Source organism: Anser cygnoides, chromosome 22, assembly GCF_040182565.1.
Source record: "Anser cygnoides isolate HZ-2024a breed goose chromosome 22, Taihu_goose_T2T_genome, whole genome shotgun sequence".
Lineage (NCBI taxonomy): Eukaryota > Metazoa > Chordata > Aves > Anseriformes > Anatidae > Anser > Anser cygnoides.
This window is the reverse complement of record NC_089894.1, coordinates 4,877,085-4,889,434: the sequence shown is the minus strand read 5'-3', so window position 1 is coordinate 4,889,434 and position 12,350 is coordinate 4,877,085. Positions and strand designations below refer to the sequence as shown.

General features: G+C 42.6%; 1 protein-coding gene across 1 annotated transcript; it reads left to right on the top strand.

Moving 5' to 3' along the window:
- Nucleotides 1-5,596, top strand: LOC106045960 (olfactory receptor 4S2-like). Its single transcript, XM_048046493.2, has 2 exons — nt 1-820; nt 2,637-5,596. The coding sequence occupies exon 2, from the start codon at nt 2,671-2,673 to the stop codon at nt 3,613-3,615; it is 945 nt and encodes a 314-aa protein (XP_047902450.1). The 5' UTR covers nt 1-820; nt 2,637-2,670; the 3' UTR covers nt 3,616-5,596.
- The last annotated feature ends 6,754 nt before the right edge of the window (nt 5,597-12,350 follow it).

The following is a 12,350-nucleotide window of genomic DNA, read 5'->3' as shown; positions in this document are numbered from 1 at the left end:
TGGGTGTATGTGTGTGTGTGTGGAGTTATTTTAAATTTTTAAATTTAAATTTTAAGTTTTAAAAGCACTATTTTAGTGTTCACAATGCTAGAAAGCCAAAGCAGTGGACCTAATGGCCGTCTGCTCTTGGGAAAACCATAAGGTTATCAGCCTGGTTTAATGAAAGATTCTGGAGAGAGTTAACTGGATGAGTTTGCTTGTCCCATTTAATATTCGACTAATGCATCTGCTGTTATTTCTAGCGGAAAAATCCTGAAATTTCTCCATTTGATTATGGTGGATCATAGTATAAAACTACGGATCAATGACTACTAATTTAAAATACATTTGCTTAAACTTTTCAGTTAAGACAGAATTCATTTCTCCTCCTTTGCCCCTTCGTTTCAGGCCTTTCCTTCACTACATCTCCATGACTCCCAGCTATATCCTCAAGAGATCTTCATGTGGTGGATTCCCTGGGAGAAGGTTTAAAGAGTGGTACTTCAACAGTTTTGTTCTCCACCCTTCTTGCTGCTGCTGGGTGATGAAAACATCATTCAGTGCACACAGGCCACATAATTGAGACAGACCATGAACACTGTTGTCACAAAAGCAGGAAATGTCAAGAAACACTTGTGATACAAGAAAGCAAGAAAATAAATTAGATGGGATTATGCAATAAAAGACACATTCTAAGCAATTTTTGGAAGCTTTTAAGATTCAATTCTATGTTCTTTAAAGAGTCTGTGTTCTGACACATTCATACCAGGGACGGCAGACACTGAGGAGATAAAATTGTATAGCACTTTCAGAAAAACTTAGATCTCTAAATACAGAAAAGGTAAGTTTTCCAGTTTGTCTGTTTTTTTTTTCCCTTCCCTTCCCTTCCCTTCCCTTCCCTTCCCTTCCCTTCCCTTCCCTTCCCTTCCCTTCCCTTCCCTTCCCTTCCCTTCCCTTCCCTTCCCTTCCCTTCCCTTCCCTTCCCTTCCCTTCCCTTCCCTTCCCTTCCCTTCCCTTCCCTTCCCTTCCCTTCCCTTCCCTTCCCTTCCCTTCCCTTCCCTTCCCTTCCCTTCCCTTCCCTTCCCTTCCCTTCCCTTCCCTTCCCTTCCCTTCCCTTCCCTTCCCTTCCCTTCCCTTCCCCCTTCCCTTCCCTTCCCTTCCCTTCCCTTCCCTTCCCTTCCCTTCCCTTCCCTTCCCTTCCCTTCCCTTCCCTTCCCTTCCCTTCCCTTCCCTTCCCTTCCCTTCCCTTCCCTTCCCTTCCCTTCCCTTCCCTTCCCTTCCCTTCCCTTCCCTTCCCTTCCCTTCCCTTCCCTTCCCTTCCCTTCCCTTCCCTTCCCTTCCCTTCCCTTCCCTTCCCTTCCCTTCCCTTCCCTTCCCTTCCCTTCCCTTCCCTTCCCTTCCCTTCCCTTCCCTTCTCTTCTCATCCCTCAGTCAGATATATATTTTGTAAAAGGAATTTGGTGGTTGTAGCAGGGACCTTACCAAGAGGGATATGTAGTAAATCTGTATTGTTAACAGGTTGTATCTTCACTATCCTTTCAAAAAAACATACACCTTGTTTTTAGCTTAGGAATTTCCTATCTGCCATTGTTCAAGAATTCAGTTTTCTTTGATCATTTATCTCTTGGTCATTCCTTTCTGAACAGCTGATTACCTAAACATGACACAAGGACTAGTGCTGTTTGCTTCCAGTTCTGCTATTGCCTGGATTGAGCCCAGATATTTATTTTCCACTGGGTAACTGTACTGCCATAACTGTGTGGTTATTTAATCTTTTTATGTTATTTTCTGGAGAAATCTGGGCTATTGCTAAATGAAAGGAGGGATGGAAAGGATCAAAGGTTTCTATTAACAGGTAGAAATTGATATCCTGTTGTTCTTATTGATCCTTTGGCTCACTTTGGCTCAATTATAAAAAGATTTAGTGAACAATGCATTGAATAGAGTCCTACCATCATAAGTGGTACTACAAGGAGTCTGCAAATATGCGGCACAACTCTATTCCCTATAGAATCATAGAATGAGTAAGAATTAGAAAAGATCTCCAAGATCATCTGGTTCAACCACCCCCCCTACCATCAATATCACCCACGAAAACATGTTCCTAATATCTCCCCTTATATATACTTGCCCCAGCATCAGTCCTGGGAGCATCTGCATTAGTCTCCTTAGCCCAGTGAGCGGTTCATCTCCCAGCACCAGCTCTGTTGCCCAAAGGCAGCATTTGAGTTCTCTCATTCTAAGACAACTCTGCATCTCTTTTTTATCTCTTCAGCAAGGGAAACTTCACTCCTTTACAAGAAGTCCTTCTTTTCCTGACATTCCTGCTTCCAGCCAATTTTTAACCTTTTCTGTAGTCAGGCCTTCTTGCCCTCCATGTCAGGTCATTCCTTGGTCACAAATTAATATTGCTGAGCAGTAACAATCTGAATTTCCCTTTCACCAGCCATAGAGCCAGTTCTTCAAAATCCTGAACTCACAGATATATCTGAATTTGTATGCATGTAGAATTAAATATCTACTAAAATAATATGTAAATTAATCAGTTTGTAAGCTTAATACTAATCCTATATATTTCTTAGTCTGTATATAATTCTGATACGAAGTCATTATTAATAATGAAAAAAGTGAAGAATAACATGTCCTTTTCTTTCCAGGTGTATAGGCTGTATATTGTATATTGCCAATCAAATGATTAACATGGAGAATGCAAGCAGCGTGAAGGAATTCATTCTTCTTGGACTCTCAGAAAATCAAGTAATTCAGAAAATATGTTTTGTTATGTTTTTATTCTTCTATATGATTATCATGTCAGGAAATCTGCTCATTGTTGTCACTGTAATGAGCAGTCAACATCTGAAATCGCCCATGTATTTCTTCCTTTCCTACCTATCCTTTGTAGATATCTGTTACTCTTCTGTCACAGCTCCCAAAATGATTGCTGACTTCCTCATTGAAAATAAAACCATCTCCTTCGTGGGTTGCATAGCGCAGCTGTTCGGGGTACATTTCTTTGGCTGCACCGAGATCTTCATCCTCACAGTGATGGCCTATGATCGTTATACTGCTATCTGCAGACCTCTCCACTACACCACTCTCATGACCAGGCGTGCTTGTGACCGGATGTTGATCTGCTCATGGGTGGGAGGCTTTGTGCATTCCATGGTGCAAACGCTCCTAACCTCTTTTCTACCCTTTTGCGGCCCCAACAAAATTGACCACTTCTTCTGTGATGTCCACCCCCTACTACAACTGGCTTGTACTGACACCTATGCTGTGGGCATCATTGTTGTTGCCAACAGCGGAATGATAGCTCTGAGCTGTTTCTTCATCCTGGTTGTGTCCTACATTGTCATCCTGGTTTCCTTGAAAAGACAAACATCCGAAGGGCGACACAAGGCCCTCTCTACTTGTGGGTCCCACATCACTGTAGTGATTCTGTTCTTCGGGCCATGCACGTTCTCCTACATACGCCCGTCCAGCAATCTGTCAGAGGACAAGAGTGTGGCAGTGTTTTACACTGTCATCACACCCATGCTGAACCCACTCATCTATACACTCAGAAATGAGGAGGTGAAGAATGCCATAAAAAAACTGTGGAGTAAAGAATCAGGACATGAAAAGGGAGAGGTGTAGAAAAACAGTAACTTTTCAAAAGTGTCAGAGATCAAGTATCGCTCATGATAGTTCTTCTGAAAATTTCCCAAGAACTCCCTCTGAAAGACAAGCTGTCTTTTAGCTCCTATTGTAATTAGGAAGATCTGAAGGTGTATCTTCTGATTTGAAGAACAATATAAACTGTAACAAGAAAGGATCCCCTTTCTATTCCCTTTGACTGTCACAGACCCAGGCCTAAGGTTCCTGAGCACTACGGAAACACTAGTAAATAAATAAATACTATCAAAAGTATCAAAAATGTCATCTAGACCATTACTTGGAGTTCTCCCATATGTAAACTTTCAGATAAACTTCATCTGCTCTGTAACCCTGACTTGTAAGAAGAGAAGACTATCCTTACCTGCTGCTGGAAGCAATAACATCAAAGTAGGCCCCTTTCTGCTAGCTGAACAACATTCTGCTATTTTGAATCCATACATTAGCAAATAAAAAACTGATATTAGGTGCTAGTTATGTTATTTGCTGATGCAGGTAACAGGAGGGGAATCTTCTCCCTTCCAATTTGAAGGCATCAAGTCCTTTTTGCAGTATTTCAGCTGTCATTGACACCACCCTGTGGTGGTTTTACCTTGAGAGGGCAGCTGAACACCAAACCGCTTTCTTACTCCCTCTCCTCAGAAGAAGAGGAGAAGAAGAAATTATGCTGGAAAGAAAAAAAAAAGGCTAGGCTCATAGGTTGAGGTAAGGATAATTTAATTAAAGGAAAAAGGAAGAGGAAAAAAGCAAGCAAAGGCCGTGCTGAAGCACGGAGAGTAGAAAAAAAAAATTGCTCTCTACTTCCCATCAATGAGCAATGTTTGGCCGTGACCTGGAAAGCAGGGCCACAATATGCGTAGAGGTAATTTGGGAAGACAGATGTCTGTAGTGGGTATACATGATAAGGTTTTGGTAGCGAAGGGCTGCAGGGGTGGCTCCTGTGAGAAGAATCCAGAAGCTGCCACATGTTAGATAAGGGCCAGTTTCAACCAGCTCCAAAGGGACCTGCCACTGCCCAGAGCTGAGCCAGTAAGTGATGTTGATTGTGTCTCTGTGATAGCATATTCAAGAAAGGGAAAAACCTGCCATGCAACAGCATCTGGGAGAGTGAGGAGTGAGAAACAGCCCTGCAAGCACCAAGGTCAGTGAAGAAGGAGGGGAAGGAGGTGCTCCAGGCACTGGAGCTGAAGTTCCCCTGGGGCCTGTGGAAAGGACCATGGTGGAGCAGGCTGTCCCCCTGCAGCCCATAGTGTATCACGGTGGAGCAGGTTTCCACTCTGCAGCCTGTGGAGGAGCCCTCGGTGGAGCAGGTGGCTCTGACCTGAAGGAGGCTGCGGCCTGTGGAGAACCCCTGCTACAGCAGATTCTGGGCCAGACCTGTGGCCCATGGAGAGGAGGGAGCCCACGCAGGAGCAGGTGATCTTTCAAGAGCTGCTGCCCATGGGGGACCCAGGTTGGAGCAGTGTGCTCCTGACGGATGGACCCTGTGGTACGGACCCATATCTGGAGTGGTTGTTTAAGACCTGCTGCCTGTGGGAAGCCCACACAGGAACAGTTCATGAAGGATGGCATCCTGTGGGAAGGACCCCACATTGGAGCAGGGGAAGAGAGGGACTGAGAAGGAGCAGCGGAGACCAAGTGCTATAGACTGACCGCAAACCCCATTCCCCTGTTCCCCTGTGCCACTCATGGGGAGGAGGTGGAAGAGGGTGGATGGGGGGTTTGTGTTTTTTTTTTTAATTAATTAATGTATTTATTTATTTTTATTTCTCACTTCTCTAGTTTGTTAGTAATAGATAATAAATTACTTTAATTTCCCTACGTTGAGTCTGTTTTGCCAATCACGGTAATTGTTGAATGATCTTCCTGTCCTTATCTCAACCCTTGAGCCCTTTTCATTGTATTTTCTCCCCCTTTCCCTTTGAGGAGGGGGAGTGAGAAAGTGGTTGTGGTGGAGCTTGGTTGCCCACCTGAATAAAACCACTACAACATCTTCAGAGCCCCTCTTCCCCCATCCCACTCACCTTACCCTTTCCCAAATTTTTGCTGAGTGTGACCTCATATGGTATGGAATATCCCTTTGGTTGGTTTATGTCAACTGCCCTGCCTATGTCCCCTCCTCACCTCTTGCCCACCCCCAGCCTGTTGGCTCTTGGGGGGTTTTGGAGGAAGTCCTGATGCTGTGCCAGCCTTGCTCAGCAACAAACAAAACACTGGTGTGATACCAATGCTGTTCTAGCTACAAGTGCAGAGCACAACAATATATGGGCCACTGCAGGGAAAGTTAATTCCATCCCATGGAATTAAAACTGCAAAAACCCATGGATGTAGGAAAGGAGAATTTAATAATAAGAAACAAAAGAAAACAACAAACAAACAACAAAACAACAACGGAAACAAAAACAAACAAGATTTATTTGGTTTTCAGTTTTTTACCAAACTGAACAATGCCCAGCCAGTCCCTGAGCAATGTCAGGCCCCCTCAACCGCCTCCACCTAGTTTTATTGTTGAGCGTGAGACCATATGGTATGGAATATTCTTCTGGTCAGTTCGAGTCAGCTGTCCTGGTTCTGTCCCCTCCCAGTTTCTCGTGCACCCTCAGCCTCCTTGCTGGCAGGGCAGTATGAGAAGCTAAAAAGTCCTTGACTGAGTATAAGAACTGCTCTGCTACAAATAAAACTTCATTATGTTATCAGCAATATTCTCATCCTAAATCCAAAACACAGCACCAAACCAGCTACTAGAGATAATTAATTTCCAGAGGAAACCAGGACAATCACCCTCCAGTGACTATCCCAAAAGTCATCCAAAGTACAATTTTTAGCTCCTCACTGGTGATTTTTGACAAAGAAGTCTTCATATACTTCTGGGGTGTTGTTATTCCTGATAGTGTTGTGTTTCTCTTGTATGATATACTTTAAATCTTTCTGCCTCAGCTTGTGAAAGAGTTGTTCCTGCAGATGCTCTTGAAAGTTATTTTTTTTTGCAGAATGAGAAATGGGAATAGACAGTCAGGCCATCCATTCCAGCCTCTGGGTTTCAGAATTGGCATAGATGTGGAATGCTGTCATGACATCTAAGTAGCAACTTGCATCTGAGACGTGGCCATGAAACCACCTAAAGCGGTCAGAGAAGGGCATCCAGAGCAGCAATAGCAAGCCAACTCTTGGAGACTTGCTTTGTAGGTTTTTTGTTATTGTCCCTTTGCATTGTTCAAGCTTGACTGTGAAATCCTACCTTTGAAAACAGACATTTCTTTTGAGTGACTTTTGTTAGGCTGATTTTATGAAAAAGAACAATCTCATTCACAGATTTTTTAGACTTTGTTTAAGTTGATGTATTAGTTGCTTCCCCCCACACCCCTCCAGTTATATGCTGTTTCCAGGAGGATTTATCAAAAGGATGTTGTCAGTGTTACAGTACTCAGGAGCTGGTAACAGCACTTCCCACATGTTCAGTACCACATTCTCACATTGTCCCCCAAGCTTTTCACATACCCCAAAATGGTCTTAACACACACACACACTTTGGTCATCCCCACATTGCTTTCCCTCTGCACATGAAGAGGCACGGATACAGAGATGGAGACACAAAACAGCATTTTCCTGCTGCCCAGGTTGGGGAATAGCTGGTCGGTGAGGCAGATTGCTGAGGGGAAAGAACTGAGTGACCTGTGACTATTGAACAGGATTCAGAAGCCAAGACTCACCAGTATAATAGACAAGGTTGTGTTTTTTCTCTCTTCATATACAAATTGTGCATTATTGACACCCATTTACCACATGGATATGCCACAAAAGTGAATTCATGGGGGTTTGTGAGTAGAGAGGTACCAGTGGTACATTTATTATCCCAGTGTCACTACATATGTATACCTGACAGCTTCCATTCTCAATATGGTATTTGAGTGAGGTATACAAAACCCAGCTAACACATCATTTGTGCAAATTAATTCATCTATGTACTGTCAGAAAGGTGCTCCAAGAAAACTTGTGATAGGTCTTTCTGTGGCTGAGCTTATTCAGGTCTATCACAATCATAGGGATAATAAGGAGGGCTGCTGCTTTTCCTTAGAGGTTTAAAAAGGAAAGTTATTCATGAGCAGGGACCTTCCTCAGGCCATAGCTGAAGTGTTGAGATTTGAATTAGAGCTGCACTGTTCCTTTGGGTCAGCTTCTTGTTTCCAAATCAACAACCTAGCATAAAAGTGGGTCAATAGGGGACCTTATTATTAGTCTTCTTTTTCAGAAGAGGCAAAGGTGATAACTAGGATTCTTGAGGATATTTATGCCATCCTTCTCAAATAAATTGAGATTGCTGTTACACACTTTGATCATATGTCCTGATATATCTAATCCTTGGATATCAGCCGTTATTCCTTGAGGGTAACATTGGCTTTAAACAGAGACTGTCTCAAAAAGACATGAAAGGAAATGTACTTGATATTTAACATACCGGTGGTCAATATGTATGTGTAATGATAAAGTTCTGTTTCTATTTTCCTGGTAGGTGTGTTTTTTGTTTTGTTTGTTTGTTTGTTTGTTTTTCCCTGTGCTTTAGGTCCTGTCACCCAGAGAACTACAGGCCAGTCAGTCTCATCTCTGTGCTCAGCAAGATCATAAAGTAGATCCTACTGGAAACTATGCTAAGGCACATGGAAAATAAGGAGGTGATTGGTGACAGCCAACATGGCTTCACTAAGGGTAGATCGTGCCTGACAAATCTGGTGGCCTTCTCTGATGGGTTACAGCATTGGTGGATAGGGAGAGAGCAATTGACATCATCTACCTGGACTTGTGCACAGCATTTGACGCTGTCCTCCATGATAGACTAGTCTCTAAATTGGAGAGACGTGGTTTTGATGGATGGACCACTTGGTGGGTAAGGAATTGGCTGGATGGTCACACTCAAAGAGTTGTGGTCAATGTCTCAATGTCCAAGAGGATATCAGTAATGAGTGGTGTTCCTCAGGGGTCAGTATTAGGACTGGCACTATTTAACATTGTTATTGGTGACATGGACAGTGAGACTGAGTGCACCCTCAGCAAGTTTGCTGACAAGACCAAGCTATTTGGTGCGGTCAACACGGTAGAGGGAAGGGATGCCATCCAGAGGGACCTGGACAGGCTTGAGAGGTGGGCCTGTGCAAACCTCATGAGGTTCAACAAGGCCAAGTGCAAGGTCCTGCATCTTGGCCAGAGCAATCCTCAGGACAAAAACAGGTTGGGTGGAGAATGGATTGAAAGCAGCCCTGATGAGAAGGACCTATGGGTGCTGGCTGACAAGAAGCTTGACATGAGCTGGCAATGTGCACTTGTAGCACAAAAAGCCAACCATATCCTGGGCTGCATCAAAAGAAGAATGGCCAGAAGGCGGGTGGTGGGTGATTCTCTGCCTCTACTCTGTTCTCATGAGACCCCACCTGCAGTACTGTGTTCAGATCCACTCAGTCCAGTAAATCTGGTTGTCCCTTTCCTCTTACCTGTTGTCCTATTACTGTTTGATAAGCATAGGCTAGGCCCCAGCGCAGTGCAGCAAGCTGGAGTTCTCTGGCATTTCCAGGATCAGGGCACATGTCTTTCAAGCATTCTATCAGTTTTTCAGGATTTCACATTTGTTCAGGGGTGAAGTTCAAAATCATCAGAAGAGACAACCATGACAGGTACCTAGCCATATCCTCCCACACACCTTGCTGCCCACCACCACACTGTTTTGGGGCAGATTCAGGCATGACATTCTTAAGTAATTATTTAATCTTAGGAAAAAAAAAAAGGCAAAAAAGCATTCTCGAGACCTAGCAATAGGAGTATTTTTGTTACCCATAGATGCTAGAAAAAATCAAAAGGTGCTTTAATTACCCCACAGGGAAAGAAGGATGTACCATTCCTGATATCATCTACAAACTGACTTCCCCTCTTCCCCCTACCTTTCCCCTTTCCCTTTTCCCACCTTTTATTGCTGAGTGTATCATGATATAGTATGTATATCATGTATAGTATAGTATATAGGATATAGGATATAGGATATAGGATATAGGATATAGGATATAGGATATAGGATATAGGATATAGTATGTATATCATGTAGAGTAAAGTAGAGTACAGTACAGTACAGTATAGTAGAGTATATAGTAATATCTCTTTGGTCAGTTTAGGTCAGTTGCCCTGGTGATGTCCCCTCTCCACCTTTGCCCACCCCTAGCCTACTGGCTTTCGGGGGAGTCGGAGAGAGTCTTGTTGCTGTGCCAACATTGCTCCACAACAGACAAAACATTGGTGTGATATGAGGGCTGTTCTAGCTCCAAGTGAAGAGCACAGCACTATGTGGGCCGCTATAGGGAAAGTTAACTCCATCTCAGCCAGACCCTGTAAGGAATCATATGGGAAAGGAACTCAAGAAGGACAGGAAAGGACAAGGGAACTGCTTGAGAGAGTCCAGCACAGAACCACAAGGATGATTAAGGGAGTGGAGCATCTCCCTTATGAGGAAAGGTTGAGGGAGCTGGGTCTCTTTAGCTTGGAGAAGAGGAGACTGAGGGGTGACCTTATTAATGTTTATAAATATGCAAAGGGTGAGTGTCAGGAGGACAGAGCCAGGCTCTTCTCAGTGACATGTAATGATAGGACAAGGGGCAAGGGGTGCAAGCTGGAATATAGAAAGCTTAAAATATGAGAAGAAACTTTTTCATGGTGAGTGTGACAGAGCACTGGAACAGGCTGCCCAGGGTGGGTTGTGGAGTCTCCTTCTCTGGAGACATTCAAAACCCGCCTGGATGCATTCCGTGTGACCTGATCTAGGTGTTCCTGCTCCAGTAGGGGGATTGGACTAGATGATCTTCCAAGGTCCCTTCCAATCCCTAACATTCTGTGATTCTGAAAAAAAAAAATAAAATAAATTATTCTCCTTAAAACAGGTGAATAAAGTGTGTATGTCTAATTGCAGGAAAGGTGGCTCCACGGGGAGCCCAAAGAACATTTTAATGGTCCCGTTGTGGCTTGTCTACCTTGTCTTGGATTCAGAGACTCTGTGGCCAACCAGAAATTCAACAACCAAACAGAGCACAAATATATGAATGTGCATGTAAGCTGCTAAAATACCTCCTTTTTGATAAGGAACAAGAGATTTTCCTCTCCTGCAGGTACACTTTCTCTCTGTATTTGTACAGATACAGAATAATTTCCATTCTAGTTTGAGAGAATATAAATCCCATAGTGTCAGGAGCCAATAAAGACTGTGAATCTTGCATTCAAATCTGCAATAGCTGAATGTTAACTTCTTTCCTTTTTCTTTTACAGGACAGTCCACTGACATGAGAGGAAACACCAGTACGCCCAAGCATGCTAAAGTGTGTATGGTAAGATAAGAACAGGCTTGGAAGTAAGAGTTTTGTGATGAACACAAATGCCTGAACATATTTTATACTTTTTATTTTATTTTATTTTTGGTGGGTTGATTCCCCTTATAGCATAGCAATATGGGTATTCTTGAAAATAACCTCTGTTTTTATTTATTTATTTATTTATTTTCAAGTTGTGGGAGCTGAGTTTACTAGCTTTCTTAGCAGTAGCTTTCTCATTTTGATGAGTTTCTCTTTGACGTGCTTGCCATGAGAGTACACTCTTTAATTCAAGGCAACAATCTGGGGGCAGGGGGCAAGATAGAGCAAATCATTTTCATTTTAATTGCAATGGGAAAATTTAGGTTAATCTCATGGAGAATACTAACTATCATAACCTTTTTGCGAAGAAAGGCTGAGAGAGCAGAGGATGTTCAGCCTGAAGAAGAGAAGACTGTGGGGTAACCTTATTACAGCTTTTCAGTACTTCAATGGGGCTTATAAAAAATGGAGAGAACTCTTTGCTCACGCAGACAATGAGAGAACAAAGGGAAATGGTTTTGAACCAGAAGAGGGTAGATTTAGATTAGATGTTAGGAGGAATAGCTCCACTCAGAGGGTGATGAGACACTGGAACAGATTACCCAGAGAAGTTGTGGATGGAGGTGTTCAAGACCAGGTTGGATGGGCAACTCTGGGCAACCTGATCTAGTGGGTGGCATTCCTGCCATGGCAAGGGGATGGGAACTGGATGATCTTTAAGATCTCTTCCAAGCCAAGCTGTTGGAGAGTTTAAAGAACAAATCAGACAAATATTTTCATAAGTTACATCAACAGACTTCTTTCTTCCTTGGAAAAGTGAAACGGACAAGATCAGTTCTTCCAAGGTCTCTTCAAAATTTTTTATTCCTGGGCATATAAAGCTTATTTCTAGCCTTCAGAAACAGAATGTGCTCAAGAAGTCAACTGATTATAATTCTCATGTTATTCTTGATTTTTTGAAAATAATAGCAGAGCAGAAGTTCTGCTCCCTTTCAAGCTGAAATGCCATTAATATTTATAGGTGAGCTATTCCAAATCCCTAGCTTTGGCTTTCTGCTTACCATAATTAACCTGAAATATAATTTTGAAATAGTCATAAGGTACATATCTCTGACCCCATTTCTTTTCTTTGATAGATTTTTTAGTTTAGCATGTGTTTGACTTTATATTATATATTATGTATTATATTATATATATTATAAAAGTTATTTGTATATAACTTTGTACATTGTTATGTACAAAGTTAATTATCCATATGGGAAAAATGAGCATTTCAAGAGTGTCCTGCAAATCATGTTTGAGTAGACGTCTAAATTATGTGAGGTGAAACAAATATTA